General features: G+C 40.9%; 1 protein-coding gene across 6 annotated transcripts in view; it reads right to left on the bottom strand.

Annotated features, from left to right (window-relative positions):
• Nucleotides 1-21,822, bottom strand: part of hmg20a (high mobility group 20A) — a 61,545-nt gene that overhangs the window by 10,596 nt on the left and 29,127 nt on the right. For 3 of the 6 annotated variants that reach the window (XM_008119180.3, XM_003226378.4, XM_008119183.3), the window contains exons 7-10: nucleotides 20,306-20,381; nucleotides 19,996-20,211; nucleotides 19,438-19,581; nucleotides 12,517-13,088 (exon numbers count right to left, since the gene is read on the bottom strand). In XM_008119180.3, the coding sequence (XP_008117387.1) occupies nucleotides 19,445-19,581; nucleotides 19,996-20,211; nucleotides 20,306-20,381 (429 nt within the window). In that variant the 3' untranslated portion in view covers nucleotides 12,517-13,088; nucleotides 19,438-19,444. Of the gene's footprint in view, nucleotides 1-6,459; nucleotides 6,718-8,152; nucleotides 8,742-12,516; nucleotides 13,089-19,437; nucleotides 19,582-19,995; nucleotides 20,212-20,305; nucleotides 20,382-21,822 lie in introns of those variants that run through there. The other 3 variants (XM_062963428.1, XM_008119181.3, XM_062963429.1) reach the window with 3 other exon arrangements.

The raw sequence follows: 21,822 nt of genomic DNA, 5'->3' as shown, positions 1-21,822 counted from the left end.
TATACACACACACACATATATATACACACAAAATAATGTATATAAACAGCATTGCCCAGGTGTGCCTATTTATATATCTGTGTGTGTGTGTGTATGTGTGTATACACACACATACACAAAAACATATATACCCAGCATTGTCCAGGTGTATACACATACATATACACACAGAATAGTGTATATACTCCGCATTACCCAGGTGTGCTTATGTATATGTGTGTGTGTATGTGTGTGTGTATATACACACACACATGCATATATATACACACAGAATACCGTATATGTTCATCATTGCCCAGGTGTGCATATATATATATGTGTGTGTGTGTGTGCATATATACACACACACACATATGCATATATACACACAGAATATCATATATGCTCAGCATTGCTCAGGTTTGCATATGTATATATCTGTGTGTCTGTGTCTGTGTATACACACACATATAAGCATATACACACACAATAGCCTTCCCATCTCTAGTCTCATCTCAATCTAAATAAAAGTGATTTGATGACGATGATTCCAGGCTGTCCCAAGGTTTCCCAAGGTTTCACATTTTTTGCCCTGAACTCTGAAGGCTTTGGATGCTTCTCCCGACCTGGCAGTCCTCATAGACAATATGAAAAAGCAAATAAAATGTTCTATGTGTGTGAGAGAGAATAAGGGATTGTATACAGGTCAAGCTTTGTGCCGAGAGAGCCTTCTTTTCCCACCCGCCTCCGTGGAAGGAGAGGGTGCGAAGGCCTGAAGGCCTGGCTGGGTGGACATTCCTTCTGACCGCCCTTGGACTTTGGATGCCCTTCCTCTGCGGCCTCCCCGAATCAGGAGGGGAAATATCCCCGGGGAAGAGAAAGAGGCAGAGGGTTCACGTGCCAAGCGGGAAGCAATGTTGAACTTCCTGCAGCCGGAACAGCAGCTGAAAGAGATGTGAGAAAAGGCAAGAGCGGTGGACAGCAGGCATTTGGAAGACCATGCAGAGGGTTTCCTTGCACTGATCCTACAGTGAGACATTAATAACACTGTGTAACAAAATTTGAGATTGCCCTGAGATTCCTCCCCTCGTCCTGAAGATTGGAGAACCAGATCCTAGGATCTGCATACATTGACCTGCAGAAGTTCTCCTGAGTTTTGGAGAAGATGCCAAGGACTGAAACGGCAGTCTTCTCGATGCAATTTGTTCACTCGTTGGAGCTTGGAAGTAAGTATTTATTGAATTTCAAGGCAACCCTCTTGCCCTGAGATTCCTCCTCTCATCCTGAAGATTGGAGAACCAGATTCTAGGATCTGCATACATTGACCTGCAGAAGTTCTCTAGAGTTTTGGACAAGATGCCAAGGACTGAAACAGCGGTCTTCTTGATGCAATTTGAAGTAACTATTTATTGGATTTCAAGGCAACGCTCTTGCCCTGAGATTTCTCCTCTGGTCCTGAAGATCGGAGAAGAAGATCCTAGGGTTTGCATACATTGACCTGCAGAAGTTCTCCGAAGTTTTGGAGAAGATGTCAAGGACGGAAAAGCAGTCTTCTCAATGCAATTTGTTCACTCGTTGGAGCTTGGAAGTAAGTATTTATTGGATTTCAAGGCAACGCTCTTGCCCTGAGATTTCTCCTCTCGTCCTGAAGATTGGAGAACCAGATCCTAGGGTTTGCATACATTGACCTGCAGAAGTTCTCTGGAGTTTTGGAGAAGATGCCAAGGACTGAAAAGCAATCTTCTCAATGCAATTTGTTCACTTGTTGGAGCTTGGAAGTAACTATTTAATGGGTTTCAAGGCAACACTTTTGCCCTGAGATTCCTCCTCTCACCCTGAAGATTGGAGAACCAGATCCTAGGGTTTGCATACATTGACCTGCAGAAAATCCTAGGGTTTGCATACATTGACCTGCAGAAGTTATCTGGAGTTTTGGACAAGATGCTGAGGACTGAAACGGCGGTCTTCTTGGTGCAATTTGTTCACTCATTGGAGCTTGGAAGTAACTATTTATTGGATTTCAAGGCAATGCTCTTGCCCTGAGATTCCTCCTCTCATCCTGAAGATTGGAGAACCAGATCCTAGGGTTTGCATACATTGACCTGCAGAAGATCCTAGGGTTTGCATACGTTGACCTACAGAAGTTCTCCGGAGTTTTGGACAAGAAGCATACATTGAGTTTTAGTTGCCACCATTGCCATTGCAATCTGTTTGGGATGAAGAGACTTTGCTCAGGATCCCGTTAGACTGGAATTGGAGGCTGGATTTTTTTTGAGCCCCGATAATATTCTTATCTGATCCAAAGCAGTTTTCTGTTGTCGTCTGCAAAACAATCCCGCTGGGTGATCCGGCACTCAACTTCTCGAACATTAAGTCCAACAGTATCCCCTGATCTGCTTAGCCGGAACTGCTTAGCAGCGATCAGATTGCAATAGCTGTGAAGTCAAGGAAGGATCTTTAAGACCGGTCCAGATGTTGAGGGTATTTCAGACCACACCGAAACTAGGACAGGCGAGAAACTTCAATTTGCAAAATCATTTCCACACCCTTGGATTCTTGGAATGGATTGAACAGAGCCTCGGAGAAGCTAAGCTTCCTCGGTTTCCCTAGGGCAAGGGTTAGGGTTGAGGTGTGGCGATTGAGATTTCGAATGAGGACTTACGTAAGACTCATCTGGAACAGAGAGCGGCCACATGCTTATGGGGATTGTCGCCCCCAAAACATCTGGCATCCTGAAAACAGTGCAATCGTATGTTCGTTGACACATAAACCCTATGTTTGATAGAGCCAATAGTTTCTTTTTGGTACGAATCAAGGTACAGGATGAACATTAACCCATGCATGTCGACCCATGTTTTGTAGAATGATTTTTTTGTTTATATCTCTAGTCTTATACATGAGTACACACAATACAATCAATAAAGTTTTAATTACACGTGTCGATGTCAGGCATCGAAAGAGCCCTTGGCGAAGCTGGAAACCCGCCAGTTCTTCAGAATGGCCTGGAATTATCAATTGTTTTGAATCCCATTCTGGGCATAAATCCAATAAATAGTTACTTTCAGGCTCCAAAGAGTGAACAATTTGCATTGAGAAGTCCGCTGTTTCAGTCTCCAGCATCTTGTCCAAACATCTGGAGAACTTCTGCAGGTCAATGTATGCAGATCCTAGGATCTGGTTCTCCAATCTTCAGGATGAGAGGAGGAATCTCAGGGCAAGAGCGTTGCCTTGAAATCCAGTAGTTACTTCCAAGCTCCAAAGAGGGAACAACTTGCATCGAGAAGACCACCGTTTCAGTCCACAGCATCTTCTCCAAAACTCTGGAGAACTTCTGTAAGTCAATGTATGCAATTCTGAGCTGGCAGATCAATAGTTTGATTATGGAAAGCAATATCCTACAATCCTTATCGTCTCAGTGGCTTTGCCTATGGTTTCCTCATCTGCTCCTCTCTCAGCCCTGATGGACACCAGCCAACGCAGATGAAGAGTGATTTCTTTCCCGACTCCACACAATCAGGGCAACGTCAGCAGGATCTTTACTTTGTTGTCAGACCTGAGACGGGGATGACACTATCTTCCAACAGCTGAGTTCAGCACACCTCCGCCCTGTTGACGGTCCGCCAGCTTATCTCTGGCACGGTTCCCCCAATTTCCAGGCAGCTTTTCAAAGCCTCACCAAGGAGGAAGCATGACACTCTCAAGAGAAACTTGGATCATGTTGAAGCCTAGTTCCAAGATGTGTTGCACTCTGTGTTTGCAGGAGCGCTCAACAGAGCCAGCCCAGGATTCAATATTATTGTATTCAATGTAATGAATACAATAGATGTAAGAGGTCCATTGAAAGAGTGCATCTACACCAGTGGTTCTCAAACTGTGCTCCGCAGAGCCCTTAGAGCTACACGAAGGCCGGGCTATGGCGCAGCAAGTTAGTAGCCAGCTGCAATAAATCACTACTGACCGAGAGGTCATGAGAGCAAAGCCTGAGTCAGACTGAGCTCCTGACCGTTAATAGTCTAGCTCGCTGTTGACCTAAGCAGTTCGAAAAACAGTTGCATCTGTTGAGTAGAAAATTCTAGGTACCGCTTTATGCAGGGAGGCTGATTTAACTAATTTATGACACCATAAAAATGTCTGCAGCATGTGGAAAGGAATGAGAAAGTACTACGATCAAAGACTCAGTGTCACAAGTGGACAATAAAGCGGCAGCTCCACCTATGGCTGGAATCAAGCATACCCTCATGAAGCCGGAAGATGGAAAATGTTAAAGTGCCTCTGTGTCTGTCTGTATGTCGTATGTCTAATGTCATTGAATGTTTGCCATGTATATGTGCATTGTAATCTGCCCTGAGTCCCCTTCGGGGTGAGAAGGGTGGAATATAAATACTATAAATAAATAAATATTAAATTAATGCAGTGTATGTTGGTGTATTTTGTTGTTAGTGTGAAATGTTAGATCAATAGTTTGCTGTTTGGATTGTGCATCTGTGTTCCGGTAAGCTTTCCAGCAGCAGAGAAGTTAATTGCCAGCCAGCCCTGATTGACTGTCTGCTGGGCCAATAGGTCAAGCCTTCTGGTTTCAACAGCTTGGACGGAACATCGGGAGTGGAATGTGGGAGTCGCCTGCTTGAGTGGTTCACAGACGTTCGGCAAAGAAAGAGGACATGCTTTACCCTTGCTGGGGAAAGTATGAGTCCTAAGAGCAATGGACTTTGTAATTGTATATAGATGTATATAATAAAGCCTTAGAACCGCTGGGATCAGCAGAATTACGACTGTGGTGTCGTTTGTCGGTGCTGCTTTCGCTGGATGCTTAAGTGGTCTGACGAGAGGAGTTGGTGAGGGTCTAGACTCACCAATAAATCAGGGTGTTTCAGAGATAATTAACCCCCTGACAGTGTGACACCATTTTGACTGACATAGTTGAATGCTGCAGAATCCTGGGAACTGTAGTTGTACAAGGTGCTTAGGCTAATTTGACAAAATGTGCTGCCAAACTACAACTCCCAGGATTGCATAGTATTAACCTACAGCAGTTCAATTCTACAGTTAAGATGAACTTTGAGGGTCTATTCACCCCTTCTCTACAACAACATCATCACCATCATCATTGCCATGGCTCAATGAGAGTTGTAGGGGGCCGGGCTGTGGCACAGCTGGCTAGTAACCAGCTGCTATAAATCACTACTGACTGAGAGGTCATGAGTTCGAAGCCCGGGTTGGGTTAAGCCTCCGACCATAAAAAAAAAAAAAATAGCCCCGGCTTGCTGTTGACCTAGCAGCCCTGAAAGACAGTTGCATCTGTCAAGTAGGGAAAATTTAGGTACGCTTTATGCGGGAGGCTAATTTAACTAATCTACAACACCATAAAAACTGCTCACGAGGAAAAGAATGAGGAAGAACAGCCACCAATGGACGGTGAAGCAACAGCTCCCCCTGTGGCCGGAATCGTGAAGCTAGAAAGATGTTAAAAATGCCTCTGTGTCTGTCTAAAACTGAATGTTGTTTGTCTGTTGGCATTGAATGTTTGCCATATATGTGTTCATTGTAATCCGCCCTGAGTCCCCTTCGGGGTGAGAAGGGCGGGATATAAATACTGTAAATAAATAAATAAATAATAAATAGTTGGTGTCTCACCAAACTCATATTATACCATGCTGGATAATGTACTCATATATCCATGTGCAATACTCCAGTCTGACAAATAAGTCGCCCTTCAAGATATTGCACAAGAAGGGAAAGTTTCGATGCAGTCTGATCCGTAGGTGGTTTTTCCAGATGGACGTGTCCTCGTGTGATACGGCCCTCACAAGATGAGTAAACATTGCAAAGTCTCCCTCCATGCCAAGGAAGCCTGACTCTCATCAGGAGACAAGATGCTAATGTGGATATTAAGGGCCTTTCGTGTCAAAATCTATCTCTCTCCCCTCCCGCCCTGCCTGTGTTTTTATTTGCTTTGGAAATATGATAGTCTGTATTAATTACAACCGTCTGCCTTTCTGCTTTGAGAAACTCTGCCAGAAATCTTTTCCTCTCTCTTTCTTTCCTTTTTTTGTAAAGAGGATCAAACAGACTTCTGCTGTTCCTACAGCGTTTTCGAACGGCTATTTTTAAATCTGCTGCGACATTATCTCCCCCCGAAAGCATATGGGAAACGGTTAGCACAGACAAGAACAATCCCTGGCATTTCGGAGAGGAATAGTTCTCGCTCTGTCCTCATTTTCCACCCAAGATGCACGTTTGCTCCCGCTGAAGGATTTGCCCACACCGTATTACAGGCAGCGTCTCCGTTCCATTACAAATTGAGCCATAATTTCTCCCCAACCACATACTGTTTGGAGTTTAGGCAATATCACGCTACAATATCAAGCCTTTCAAGTTCCTATACTGCTAAATCCCAAGGGAAAGAAGCATGTACACAATGTACCCAGAGCATCAGAGTTGGCACATCTAGAGATGTCTGCTATTGTACAAAAATATTACTTGAGGATGGAAACGTGGTCTAATTTCAATGCCAGGAGGAGGCAAATTGTGGCACTTTGGAGGGGACAACAAGTAGCCTTCAAAGGATGCTTCAAAAGGTGGATTACTGCTTCTGAAAGCCTCCAGAAGCAACAATTTATAGGTTGGAAGACCTCTTCTATTCATGAAGAATACCCATTTTTAAGTGAACTTCTGATCATTCAAAATTAGAAGTCCTTGAAGAGTCCTGGCACATAAACGTGGTTTCCGCTTGCAGTTCTAGACCAAAGAAAATTGATTTTTAAAAAAGGAAATGTTAACAAAAGAGCAGCAGTGGATACTATTCTTGCATCCTAAAGAGTAAAAATTAGGAATGCATTTGGATAACATGAAAGCGTTTCTGTCGGAAAGCTTTCGGACTTGTCCCAATGTAAGTCCTATGGCAATGATGGGCAATCGTTTGCACTTGGTGTGTCAAAATTCACCAAAAAACCTAGCATGATTTGGGTGGTGTGTCACTTTGAGGGAAAAAAAACATAATTTCGTATACTTTATGTATACTTTATGTATACTTTAAATAACAAAAATGTATAATTGTAATATATAACTGTATTTAATAAATCAAAAACTGTTTACTACCATTATTTCCATGTACAACTATCTATGGTACCTCTTGCAGTTTCCACGCTGATTTCTCTCTATTCTAGTTTCAATGTAGACATGAATAATGAATAATATAATAATATAATAGTAATAATATGATAATATACTACAATAATAATAGAATAGAATGATATAATAATAATAATAATTTTATATATATATATATATGTGTGTGTGTGTGTGTGTGTGCCCGGCCACGTGTTGCTGTGGCGAAGTATGGTGGTATGGGAAATAAAGTATTGAGGAATTGGTGGTAGTTAAGGTAAAGGGTAAAGGTTTTCCCCTGACATTAAGTCCATTATAAATGGGTTATATAGCTGTGTGGAAGGGCCTTGAGTCTACACTGCCATATAATCCAGTTAAAATCAGATAATCTGTATTTTATAGGCAGTGTGGAAGAGGCCAAAGTGAGGCCTAACTCTGCCTGTCTCCTGGGGTGAGTGGGTTGCTTGGAGACCAAGTGGGCGGAGCTTAGCCTTCTAACTGGCAGCAATGGGGGAAAAAAACAATTATTCCTCTCCCTCTAATTAGGACTTTTTCTTTTCTTTTTGTTGTACGAACGTAGAGGCATGGATGAGGGGTTGTGCTGCCAAGTTTAGTGTTTCCGGGATGTGTAGTTTTGCTGTTTTGTCCTAGGCCAAAATTTCATTACCCTTTTATATATATAGATGTAATGTGCATAATTCCCATGGAATAAACAACAAAACCACTGGACCAAATCACCCCAAATTTGGCCACAAAAGACATAGTCATCCAATCAATCTGCATGTGACAGCATGTCAGCAAAAATGGCTAGGCGTGTCAGTGCTGACACGCGTGTCATAGGTTGGCCATCACTGCCCTATGGTGACCCCATGAATTTGGTAGCGTTTTCTTAGCCAAGGAATATTTAGAAATGATTTCGCCAAGAATTTCCTCACAAAAATACCTGGCAACCAATTGGAATGCCAAACGAGAACCGCAAATGTCCAAAACATGTCTATTTGTCCACGAGGAAGAATAGACATCTGGGCGCCTTTCAGCAGAACAGAGGATCCGGGGGAAGAAGGAAGCAAAGCTTGGAAATGTGACTTTTATTTGGATATCTCACAATATGTCCCAGGATCTGTAAATATGCTCCATTAAAGTACTCTTTATAGTCCAGTTCCAGAAGACACAGCTCAGCTAAGGACTAAGTGAGATGGAATGCCACTTCCATGGACAACCCACATAAATTACAGACAGGAAACTGCCAGAGGAAAGAGCGGTGACCCTTTGTGAGCTTAGACTCCTAAATGAGCATCAAACACACGGCCAATTCGGCAGCTGTGTGACAAAGCAGAAGGGAAGGGAAAGAACTTTGCAGGGGTATTTTTGTCCCTTTCTCTCATGGTGACAGGGTCAGTGGTCACCATCTCCTGCCTGATGTAAGTAAGGCCAAAACGCTGCTCAAACGGGAAATCAGACCTTTGCACTTTGGGGTGGAGTCGGCGCCCCAAATGCAGCTGTTTCCTTAGGACAAATTTTGAAAAAGGAAAGTCCTCTCGGAATGGGCCAAGTCTTCAGAACAATGGCACCAGATTCATGAAGACATTTGACCTTCTAAGCCAACTTATTCTCCAAATTTATCTCCAATTTAAGGTCCTCCAGCTAGGTGTGCCCTTAGAGGAAAAATTAACACAATTGTGATTTTTGTAGCAAAAAGTGTAGTTTGGCTTCCGCGAGATTAACTGATGAATCCAAGCCAAGATTTGTCATATCCTACACTGATGTGTCATTGCATTACAATGTACTGGCTCATTCTCAGCTGTAGACTTCCAAAAGTCATAGAATTATAGAATTGTAGAGTTGGAAGAGACCTCACGGGCCATCCAGTCCAACCCCCTGCAAGAAACAGGAAAATCTCATTAAAAGCACCCCCAACAGATGGCCATCCAGCTTCTGCTTAAAAGCCTCCACCAGACTATTTTCATGGGAGACAAGCTCACCTGACACCAAAGGCAAGTTAAACAAGGTCCTTCAGATGATGTTGGACTACAACTCCCATCAGTCTTAGCCACCATAGGCAATAGTAATGTGTGATAAGAGCTGAAGTGCAATGACTCTGGAAGATCACACTTTTTTCATCCTTGCTCTTAGATCAGTGGTTCCCAACCTTTAGTCCTCCTGGCATTTTGGACTTCAGCTCCCACAATTCCTAACAGCTGGTAAGATGGCTGGGACTTCTGCAAATTGAAGTCCAAAACAACTGGAGGACCAAAGGTTGGAAACCACTGTCTTAGATGAAGGAAAGTAGGAAGAATGCTACTATGCCCACAACTGAACGTGGTGCTTTGAATACTTACCAGAGGATCCCTAGCTCTCAAGATGAGAAAGCACAACTGAAAAGACATTCTACTTGGAGTGCCGAGGAAATGAGTGCTAGTGATTAATACGAACTTGACGGCATCTTTCAGGAGCAGAAAACAACCCTGGTAAAAAATTCACTCATCAAAATGCAGTTAAAACTGAAACTGGAACAGATTCCCAACAGCATTAAGCAGATTTAATGAAGCAAGCATGAAGAAAGCACATTGACTCGGTTTGAAAAATAGTTGAAAATAAAAAAAAATACTTGTAAGGGAAACATTCTGTTAGGGATTCATTGGTTGCATTTATGAGTTTGCATGGTTAGTTAGGGTCAGAGCTAGAGTAAGGGTTAGGATATGAAAGAAAGGAAGAGATGCAGTTTTGATGTATTAAATAATCTGTAACATTCTGCTCAGTTTCTGTATAGTTATTCATTTTTATTATATGTCTGAGCCTCCAAGAATGCTACACATTGGAAAGCTTCAGTTCTAACAGTTTCAGCAGTAGTATTTGGTAAGGAGATAAGATGAATAAAGTGTTGCAGAGGAACCACAAGAGCATCTAAATCAGGCATGGGAAAACCTGGGCCTTCCAGATGTTTTGGACTGCAACTCCCACCATTCCTAACAGCCTCAGGCCCTTTCCTTTTCCCCCTCAGCCGCTTAAGCGGCTGAGGGGGAAAAGGAAGGGGCCTGAGGCTGTTAGGAATGGTGGGAGTTGCAGTCCAAAACATCTGGAAGACCCAGGTTTTCCCAGTTTCCACAACTTAATGCACCAATGGACTTTTAACTCACATTTGTAACAATGACATGGCCCCAAAATAAGACTAATCTGATAATTTTTTTGATAATACTTGACAAATAACTTACGTGGCCAGAGGTTATGGATATCTTTAAATGGTGCTTGCTCTAAGTTTTTAAAATTGTTGGATTTGATATGTCAATTGGGTTTTTATATTGGGATATGATGCTTTAATTGATTATGTATTGCTGTCCGATGTATTTGTATGAATTGTATGAATCTATCTTGTTTGCTGTGTCATACTATGGTGTTGTGTCAAAATAATAATAATAATAATAATAATAATAATAATAATAATAATAATAATAGAAAATACATCACACAGTCCTAAACGCTTGGGAAGTGTTCGACTTGTGATTTTGTGATTTTATAAGTTGTACGCCACTTTGAATCCCACCCATGGGAGAAAAGCGGGACAGAAACAAATTAATAATAATAATAATCCAGCATATCTATCTTGTTTGCTGTGTCATACTATGTCGTTGTGTCAATAATAATAATAATATCCGAAAATACATCACACAGTCCTAAACGCTTGGGAAGTGTTCGACTTGTGATTTTGTGATATGAAATACAGCATATCTATCTTGTTTGCTGTGTCATACTATGTCGTTGTGTCAACAATAATAATAATAATAATAATAATAATATAGTAGAGTCTCACTTATCCAACATAAACGGGTCAGCAGAATGTTGGATAAGCGAATATGTTGGATAATAAGGAGGGATTAAGGAAAAACCTATTAAACATCAAATTAGGTTATGATTTTACAAATTAAGCACCAAAACATCATTTTATACAACACATTTGACAGAAAAAGTAGTTCAATATGCAGTAATGCTATGTAGTAATTACTGTATTTAGGAATTTAGCACCAAAATATCACGATGTATTGAAAACATTGACTACAAAAATGCGTTGGATAATCCAGAACATTGGATAAGTGAGTGTTGGATAAGTGAGACTCTACTGTAATAACAATACAGCATATCTATCTTGTTTGCTGTGGCATACTATGGTGTTGTGTCAAAATAAATAATAATAATAATAATAATAATAATAATAATAATAATAATAATAGAAAATACATCACACAGTCCTAAACGCTTGGGAAGTGTTCGACTTGTGATTTTGTGGTTTTATAAGTTGTACCCCACTTTGAATCCCACCCATGGGAGAAAAGCGGGACAGAAACAAATTAATAATAATAATAATCCAGCATATCTATCTTGTTTGCTGTGTCATACTATGTTGTTGTGTCAACAACAACAGCAATAATAATAATCCATCTCTTCTCATTGGGATCACACAAAGCATGTCTTGGGAGAATAGGTCTCGTGCTTCTAGCACAGAGTTTTGAATCTGTCATCAAACAGCAAAGTCTAAGAATCCTTAAGATGGAATTGTCAAAAGGTGGCAAAACAGATACAACAGTGGAGCTGGTTGAAATATAACAATCCCAAGAGTCCGCCTTTAGTAAACTGAAAATGAGTCCGACAGGCAGACATCCTCCCCCACTTCCCTTTCAAGTACAGGAAAGACACACTTCCAGCATTTATTCAACCAGTTTCCTGTTATACCTGAGCTGTGAATGCAGTCTTTTTGTTTACAAATTGGGAGGACTAATTTGTTGTATTAAGATGCGCTCGCCAAAGAGAAAAGGAGGGAATGGTACATAGAGAAATGACTCATTCTTCCTTTAACAAGCCATATATTATCAGGCAGAGATTCTTACACTGGAAGAAGCTTCTTTTTTCCCAATAGAAATACAAACTTAGACCTAAGCTGCCTTCAGAAGTTGTTGAGCAAAGAGACCCAAGGGGGACATACACCATTGTTGGAAAGCAGCTGAAGGGGAAAAAGCCAAATATGCTTACATGTATTTACATATAATGAACTTCCCAAGTTGTGTTTTCCATTTATTTCTTGTGTTATTCTCTATCTTCGCACTTGTCCAACTGATAGATGTGTTTTTAAAAAAGAAGAACAGATATACACCTTCTATAATCCTATCTGTACAGATTAAAGGCAAACCTGCTCAGTTAATATATCGACACCATACGCACCTTCATGATTTTATGCATACTCCATATGGCTACAGGACTAAATGAATCTGTACATTTTTACTAGTGTTCTATTAAAATCCATCATGAAATGCCAGCATTTGAAATTCCTTTCATGTCGCATTTGGAGTTTATTGCAATACTATTTTCCCTTCCTGTTTGATATTTGATCTCCTGAATTGCTTAAGAGGACGGCATTTCGTAACGCGGCAAACAATCGCATCTTTTGACAAAGTTTATTTCTTAGTCACAGTCGCATATTATCAGGAGGAAAGAGCAAATGTAAAACCACCCCTTCCCATTTCCTGTTGAGAAAGACTTGAACAATACTGTACACAATAAACTAAGGAATTAAAGAAGGTTTTCATCCAACGGGAAGGTTTGTCAGTGCTGGGAAAGGCCGGTCTGTACCTTCTTCTTTGCGTTGCCACCATACTAGAAACAAGATGGAAGCCCAAGAGGTTTGGTGCAAGATACAAAGACAAGAAACACGGAGGGAAGTCCTTACTTTTGGAGCACAAGCAACGACAAAGGATACGACTTTAATACAAGAGGGAGAAGGATGTGTTGGAGTGGCAACATTTAGTCCCAAGTGTGCCCACGATGAGAAGACCAATGACAGAAAATGGTAGATGGCACAGTGGAAATCTGATAGAAGAAGATCTTATATTTCTTGGGTTGCTTTCTGATCCTCACAGAAGAATCTCCAAGAACCAGAGCAAAGTCCAGAGTCTCATCGCCTGCTCCTGGCCTATTTCCAGAACGTTATCCCTTTAAGAAAAATATCCAAGAGTCTGCAGATAAAACAGAAGGAGGGGAAAGAGACTTAGAAGAAGTTGGTGTCCATCAGGATTTTGTCAAAAGGTATTTGAAGGATTATCCTCTACAGTGGAAACACTTTACCCCTGGAAGATAATCTAGAAATGTCATTGGGTTCAGAATTCAATGGCTCGTGTGCTGGGAGATATAAGCTGTAAGCATGTTACACATGTTTGGACATATTGTCATTGCCAGCCGGTTTGGATCCATGCCCAATTCAAAGAACTGGATTATTGGGAAAAAAATAAATCCTGTATGGCTTTCCTAAACGTAGATAGCACCGACTCCTGAATATATCAAGTCATCCCTCCCCAATTATAATACTGGAAAATAGACTATTCATAGCAACATGCTGTGGGGCCTTCTCTGTAGTTCCTTTCCATAGGAACTGCATCCAAGACACGTTAAGACATGGCTTTAATGAATAACTACTATATTGACATGGTCTGAACCTAGGTTTATGTGCAATGGTTCCTTGGAAGAATGGTATTAAGTAACTACAGTAGAATCTCACTTATCCAAGCCTCGCTTATCCAAGTGTCTGGATTATCCAAGCCATTTTTGTAGTCAGTGTTTTCAATATATCGTGATAGTTTGGTGCTAAATTCGTAAATACAGTCATTACAACATAACATTACTGCCTATTGAACTACTTTTTCTGTCAAATTTGTTGTAAAACATGATGTTTTGGTGCTTAATTTGTAAAATCATAACCTAATTTGATGTTTAATAGGCTTTTCCTTAATCCCTCCTTATTATCCAAGATATTCGCTTATCCAAGCTTCTGCAGGCCCGTTTAGCTTGGATAAGTGAGACTCTACTGTATATGTTTTAAGCTTGACTAATGTATTTTATGGATTATTGTTAATGGTTTTAGATGTGTTGCTGTTTTTATTGATCTGTTTGGCATTGCATTTTTCCAGTTGTTGTAAGCCGCCCTGAATCCCTTTGGGTGAGAAGGGCGGGGTAGAAATGTTGTAAATAAATATCAATAAATAATAAATAAATCCAACTACAGACTGGGCGGGTATCCCTTTACCCACATCATTCAAGAACGAAACCTTATTCAACTTCCAGAGATTCAATTAAGCGCATTTATTCTCACTTCCCTCCCACCCCGCACCCCGCACCCCGCACCCCCCAGTGGTTTTGACTCTGTGTTTATAGTCCTGCTTGTGTTTTCAGTTAAGCTTTGTGTCTATTGGTTCTGAATTGTTGTAACCCAGATTCCTTTCATTCCGAACCATCTTGGGAGCTATTATGGGTGAAAGGAGGTCTTTAAATACCGTAAATGCATTAAATGGCATTGCTTGGTCCTTAACTCCTGCTGGAGCAGTGTTTTGGCAGACTAAATTGAAGGGTTTCTCTTTCTTTTGTGAAAAATGCATTTACTGAAAAGAGGATGGCCCTGAAAAAAATTCTGAATATGTGAGCATAAAAGAACAGATTGTTATGAGCTGCTCTCCTGCCAGCCTTTCTTTTAAACAAGCAAGTTGGATGGATGTGTGTTTGTCTTGCTTAGGTTTGTCAAGAACGATAGTCAAGGCCTTTAAATTACATCCTCTTTCTCTATCCCCAGATCTCCCATCTCTGTCACTTTGTATGAACCAAAGATCATGCTCTGTCTATTTCCTCGAAACTATGGGTTCGTTCTTACATTGTCAGTGCTGACTCCAAATACTCACACAGCAGAACTTAAAAGAGAGCTGTGATCAAGATATACAGCGTATGTTTCCCTCACCTCACTGCCCTCTTATACCTGCGATTAAAATTACAGTTTACATGACAGATGTGGTTATGAACCTTCTACTTCAACTGCAAATAACCTCCATGCCCTGTCTTACTAGTAAAGTAATGGATTGGGATGTAAACTAAAGTGGAACAGATGTATTCAGGAACTCCAGTATGAGCATTCAGATGGAATACTAAATTATGGCTTAACACAATGAGTCCGTAACTGGGGAGGCTCCATTTCTGTTTCTGCAAAAATCAAAGTATGCATGCATATTTGTCTGTCTGTTTGTACCACGCGGGCTGTTGCTAGGTGAAGTGACCTATTGTGATGTCACTGGATTGGCTGTTGCTAGGTGAAGTGGCCCTCTGTGATGTCACTGGGAAAGAAAGGTGAGATGTATAAAGGAAAAGGTGGGAGGAAAGAGCCACAAAGAGAGCCTGCCCACTATTACCAAAACATTGCCATGGAGACATTATGAGGTTAGCCTTCTCACAGCTGGAGAAGGGAGAAAGTAGGCAGGCAGCAAAGCTCTGTATATTTAGTATTTTAGTATATTTGAATGCTAAACAATGATTAGACTGGAAAAACTAAAATAGCTTTGCAGCTGGCTTGTTTCTGCTAACCGTAGTTAAGACTAACCACTGTTTATTTGGACTGAAATGTAAAGCAGGCTGTAGTTAATCTGAAATGGAAGCATAAGGCTCTAAACTTTTAATGGTTGAGCGGTTACTGATGGTGAAATATAAGTGCCCAGGGGGAGGGCTAGGTTTGTGTGCAAAACACTAAATGATGATTTAGTGGTGCATCCAAACCAGCCCAATATACCATTCAAACATCTTACAAGATGTAAAATACCAGGCTGCAGCCCATCGCATGACATTAAGTCTGGAACAGTTTAGGGCTATCAATTCAGAGATTGCTGTTGTAGAAATGATAGAGGACGTTGTTTATCATTCGACGCGTATAGGTAAATTGTCGATGCAGAACTCGCCTCTCCAAAATAAAGTTGCAATTTCAGCTGGAATACCTGCTGTGACTGAAAACTAGAAACAGGTAGGAAATAAACCTAATTTCAGTGATCTCAGAGTGAATGCATTTGTGGCATTTTTTAAAGCCCTCTAAAAATGACATTAAAAATCAGTTCTGTTTAATATTTGAAGTGTCTGGTGTTTAATATTAATCAAGCCATTAGGGTGACAGTTTGGGATGATATTACTTATCTGCCACACTCGAAATATGAAATCGCAAGGAGTCAATAGTCCCAAAGCTACTTGACCCCGGTAATTGGGGAAAGTGTGATATATTGACTGCAAAGTGATGTATAAAATGCTGTCTAATAGACCTTCCCAATTAGAGGTTAGGATGTTTTCTATTAGCATGATAGTCATTTGTAGCAAATGGTGAGAATATGGCAATAGTTCCTGATCCAAAGAAGAGGGGATCCATTGAGCAGAACGAGGAAACATTACCTCTGGAATAGAAATGCTGGAATCCTCCAGCTAATATTAGTAAATAGAAGGTCAGCTGCAATCCTCTCCTCCTTTTTGCCTTGTTTTTGTGTTGTATTTTGAAATGGTCCTATAACTGGTCAAATAAATAATAATAATAATAATAATAATAATAATAATAATAATAATAAACGAAATATGAAATCCAGCATATCTATCTTGTTTGCTGTGTCATACTATGTCGTTGTGTCATTATTATTATTATTATTATTATTGTTATTATTATTATATGAGTGATCAACCTGGTTAGGCAATTCTACAAGTGTTTTTCGACACTATCCATTACCACTCATTTTCCCAGCATTTCTTGCCTTTATTGGCTTGTCTACTAAAACCTTAAAAATAGAACCCATGCAAAATAAAAAGGCAAATGCTCCCATTTAACGTGACCTGCGTAAAAGCAAAAATAACTGTGTGGATGTCTTGTTTGTCAACAGCAACTGTTTTCAGCCTTCACCTTCGCCCCCTCCTCTCTCTGAACAAATCTTTCTGCCAAATGAATGTCAAAAGTAATTAATTACACCAAGGCGCCTTGGAACATCAATTCCGGTGAACGTTCATATTTGGATAATGAAGCCCGTCTGGATTCAACGTTTTTAATTGCCTCTTCTATGCTGTTTTAAGGAAACAAGAACAGGCTTTCTCAACAGCAAAGGAAAAGGAGAAAAGAGAGATAGTTGCTTTTTATCTTTGCTGTTGCTTCAAGGAGTTAACATTTGGTTCAAATTCTTTTTCCAGAAGTGAAACACGTTTCCATTTTGATGCTGAAAACAATGCTATTACTTCTCCCAGGGTTCCTCTCAAGAAAAAAACATTGTATTTTATCTAGAGAGATAATAATAAGGGGTAAAAATCAACAAGGAGTGTGAGGTTCATGTAATAGCTAGGCTTAGAAGTTGCAAGGCTATTGCAAGGCTAAAGGAAACAATCAGGGCCAGCTAACACCTTCCAACAAAGGATTTCCCCAGGCAGGAAGCAGCCAGGTTTTGAAGTTGCAAGACTATTCAATGCTAACCAAGGTGTCCAATTGCAACATTTATACTTGCCTCCAACAGACAAGAGTTCTTTCTCCCACCCTGGACCTTCCACAGATATATATAAACCTCACTTCCCTAGTTTACAACAAACCTCACAACCTCTGAAGATGCCTGCCATAGATGTGGACAAAACGTAAGGAGAGAATGCTCACAGCAACCCAGTGATTCCGGCCATGAAAGCCTTTGACAAAACATTCATATACAGTAGAGTCTCACTTATCCAACATTCGCTTATCCAACGTTCTGGATTATCCAACGCATTTTTGTAGTCAATGTTTTCAATACATCGTGATATTTTGGTGCTAAATTCATAAATACAGTAATTACTACATAGCATTACTGCCTATTGAACTACTTTTTCTGTCAAATTTGTTGTATAACATGATGTTTTGGTGATTAATTTGTAAAATCATAACCTAATTTGATCTTTAATAGGCTTTTTCTTAATCTCTCCTTATTATCCAACATATTCGCTTATCCAACATGCTGCTGGCCCGTTTATGTTGGATAAGTGAGACTCTACTGTAATAATTTCTGTAGTCATGTGCATGTAGTATGTGTGTGTCAGGTATTTGTTAGGTTAGTGTGTTTTCTTGATTTAATGTTGTTGTATGTTGTAGTGGCTGGTTAGATAGCTGCTTAGTTCTAGCAATATATATTATAAAACTGGCTTTTTGTATTATTTCTGATTTTTTCTTTTCTTTATTTCTTAATAAAATAAAAAAGACAATGCAGTCCACCAGCCTGCGGTTTGAAGTTTCAGGTAGGTTTTTGTTGCCAAGGTGTGTTAAATTGGGAAACGGCTGGCACAGAGCCAGGGTACCCTTCCACCACCTGCCTGGCACCTCTTTGCCAATTGCTGTCACAGATGGAACTGCTTCCCACTCGCCAATCTCCCAAGTCTCTCCCTTCTAGCTCGCAGGCATGCTAACAGAAAATATAGGCTGCCGTGAAAGCGAGGCGGCTGATGAGCTGTGGAAAAATCCTAGGCTTGTGTCCACAAGCTGTTCCCCTTCATGAAGCGGGGGCCGAGGTGCTGCTCCGGCATCCTGCGGGGAGCAGAGTTGACTTAGGACCGGTTGTCTGTTCCATCTGGCTGCTCGCTGGAAGGGCAACGGTCTCCTCACTTAAGCTCCGCTCTAATAGGGAGCATGCAATTAACGGCGCTGCGCAATTATCCCAAAAGGTCAGGCCCAGAAAGGTTGAGGACTTCTGGCTTCTAATGGCACAGATGGACCTCAGCTCTGGATGTGCAGAGCGGAAGCACCGTGTGGTTTTATGCAAGCAATTCAAAAGCTGTGTTGTGGTTTTAAACTGAAAAAGGTCAACCTAGTACTTTAGTTTAAAAACAATGTAAGAACACAGCAAAACACAGAACCGTGCAAAGACTTCATTTGCCTGATTTAAAAACTGATTCTGCGTATCTATCTGCATCCATTATAGGTCTTTGTGATGTCCAAACATAAGAAATACTTTCTGCATATGGGTTTAACTTTCAGACATAAGGTTTGGAAGCCAAGCACTATGAAGAATGGCCTAGGGAGCTGGGCATGTTTAGCTTGGAGAAAAGAAGGCTGAGAAGGGACATGATAGCTATGGTTAAATATCTGAAAGGACGTACCATTGAGGAAAGGGCAGGCATGGATTCAAATTACACAAAAAAAGATTCCACATAAACATTAAGGAGAACTTCCTGATGCTAAGAGCTGTTTGACAATGAACATAGGAAGTAGTAGAGTCTCCATCTCCGGAGATTTTTAAACAGTCTGTATGGCCATCAGTTGGGAGTGCTTTGATTGTGCTCTTCCTGCATGGTAGGATATTGGACTGGATGGCTCTTAGTTCTATTCCTACTCTATAACTCTATGATTCTGTGTTGATTTTGCTGCATGAACTAGCCTTTCATTTCATCAAAATATAGAATATTGCTATCAATAAGCAAGCACAGAATCTACTTTCAAAAATTAGTGATTTCAGTTATCAGACATTTTTCAATACAGTCCTTGCAAGAAACTGTAAGAGGTCAAGTAAGGGAGAAACTCACCAGGTTGCTAGCGTTCAAGGCGGTTCACAACTTCCCGAACGGTGACTATAAGATTCTCATTCTCCTGTGGATTCGCCAAGATGATGTTGTGCAGCCGATTCATATATGCATCTATAGTGTCCATTGTGGGGGTTTCTCCACTTCCTATAAGACATAAAACAGAGATAGAATACAACAGGGAAGAAAAAAACTGCAGCAGTGCTATTATTACAAGAGAGGCAAATGCTAATCCAAGAGATAACAACTGAGGTCTTTCAAAGCACAAGGTACTTCAAATGAGTACAGTTCACGTAGGTCCAGCATTTAAATAATATTATGATAAAGCCAAAGGACTGTTTTATTCTTTTGTCTAGGCCCTGTTAATGGGCTTTCAAGGTTCAACAGCCATTGCCATACAACCAATAGTGAGAGAAATTTGGCACAGCCTACTTTAAAATTCAAATTCGTTCCCACAAGCAGATCTCAATACTTAGTTCCCAATATTTGACCTGTAGCATGCAGCCATGAAAGCTATAGACTCCCAGCCAGGTGGGATCCCCAGAGGCTATTAAGATTTACCTGGTAATGGGACTCCGGCAAAGGTGCTGGCCAAAGCCTGCCGTAAGGTCTCCAGATGTTGCTGGAGCACAGTGTTGCGGCTGCGCTCCTGTATCACATCCACCTCCAGCTTCTCCACTGCCGTGCGCATGCTCTCCACATGCTTCTGCAGGGCAGCATTCCTCTCCTCAAACTCCATGTTGGACTTGCGTAGTTGGCGCAGTTCAGCTTCCCGTGCTGTTTAGAACCCACAAGAGAGAAAAGAAAGACAGATTTCTAGTCCATTTCTACAGACATGGGGCAGGGGACCTATGCCTAATGTTATACTCACCTTTGCTGTGGTTCAGGAACTCTTCTGTGAAGATTGGGATGTCAAAAACAGATCTCTCCTTCGTATCAGTTTCCTTCTGCAAACCAGACAACAACTGTGTCACACCCAGGTCATTATTGGCATGATAAATCAGTGCAAGCACAAGGTGGGCAACCTATAATCCTCTGGATCCTGGACTGCAGCTGCCATCATCCTTCTTCACCAGATAGCACCGATGGGAGTTGCAGCCCAACAATATTTTGGGGACCACCGGTTGCCCTACTCTGCTTATGTATTTTAATTTTAATTATACTTGTATTTTAATCTGTAATGTGTTGTATTATGGTTTAATTGTCTTATTATGTTTTAATTGTTATTATCGACTATGTCTGTGGACTCTCCACAGATATATATTAACCTTCCTTGCCTAGTTTCTCCATGCCTCACAACCTCTGAGGATGCCTGCCATAGATGTGGGCAAAACGTCAGGAGAGAATACTTCTAGAACATGGCCATACAGCCCGGAATACATACAACAACCCTATGTCTATTTCCTTTTTGCCCTAATGTACCTGTATGTTTTATACCTTGTTGTTCGCCACTTAGAATCCCCGACGGGGGAGAAAAGTGGGACATAAATTAATAAATAACAATAATATTACAATCACAATCCTGAAAAAGGTTACACAAAATGAACACATAAAACTACTCTGGAATTTCCAAATTCAGATTGACAGAGTTTTGGAGCACAATACTCCTGATCTCACAATCGTGTTAAAAAACAAAGTATGGATCGTTGATGTTGCAATCCCAGGCGACAGCAGAATCGACGAGAAGCAACTGGAAAAGCTTACATGATACCAGGACTTAAACTGCAAAGACTCTGGCACAAGCTAGTAAAGGTGGTCCCAGTAGTAATCGACACATTGGGTGCAGTGCCTAAAGACCTTCTCCAGCACTTAAAAACAATCGGCTCTGACAAAATTACCATCTGTCAGCTGCAAAAGGCCACCCTACTCGGATCTGCACTAATTATTAGCCAATACATCACATAGTCCTAGGTACCTGGGAAGTTTCTGATATGTAATCCAATACAACAGCCAGGATAGTGATCCTGTTTGCTGTGTACTCATCTTGTTATGTATCAAATAGCAACAACAACAACAACAACACTGTATCCAAAGAATGGATGGCCCCTTCTCTCACTCCAGAGCTTGCCGGGAAACTTGTAAAAACAAACTATTCAAAATGTATGAATTATTGCCTGAGTTTTGCTTCTGGCTCTTCTCCCCCCCCCCCCTCCCCTTTCATTTTCCTTCTATGTCACGCTGTTTGAGACTGTGAGCCTCACTCAGCAGGCAGGAATTGTCTTATTTTTATTGATAATGCGAATGCTACTTTGGGGAGACCTTTTGTGCGGAGAAACGGCACAACAACGTCTTTTAATAAAACAAACAAACATTAAGTGGAGGAAATGAGGCATGTTAGCAGCATTCCTTTGTTTTGCCCATTAAATGCTTCACTAAAGCGGCACCTAC

Source organism: Anolis carolinensis, unplaced genomic scaffold (assembly GCF_035594765.1).
Source record: "Anolis carolinensis isolate JA03-04 unplaced genomic scaffold, rAnoCar3.1.pri scaffold_11, whole genome shotgun sequence".
Classification (NCBI taxonomy): domain Eukaryota; kingdom Metazoa; phylum Chordata; class Lepidosauria; order Squamata; family Dactyloidae; genus Anolis; species Anolis carolinensis.
The sequence above is the reverse complement of the archived record's forward strand: the minus strand, read 5'-3'. Positions and strand labels throughout refer to the sequence as shown.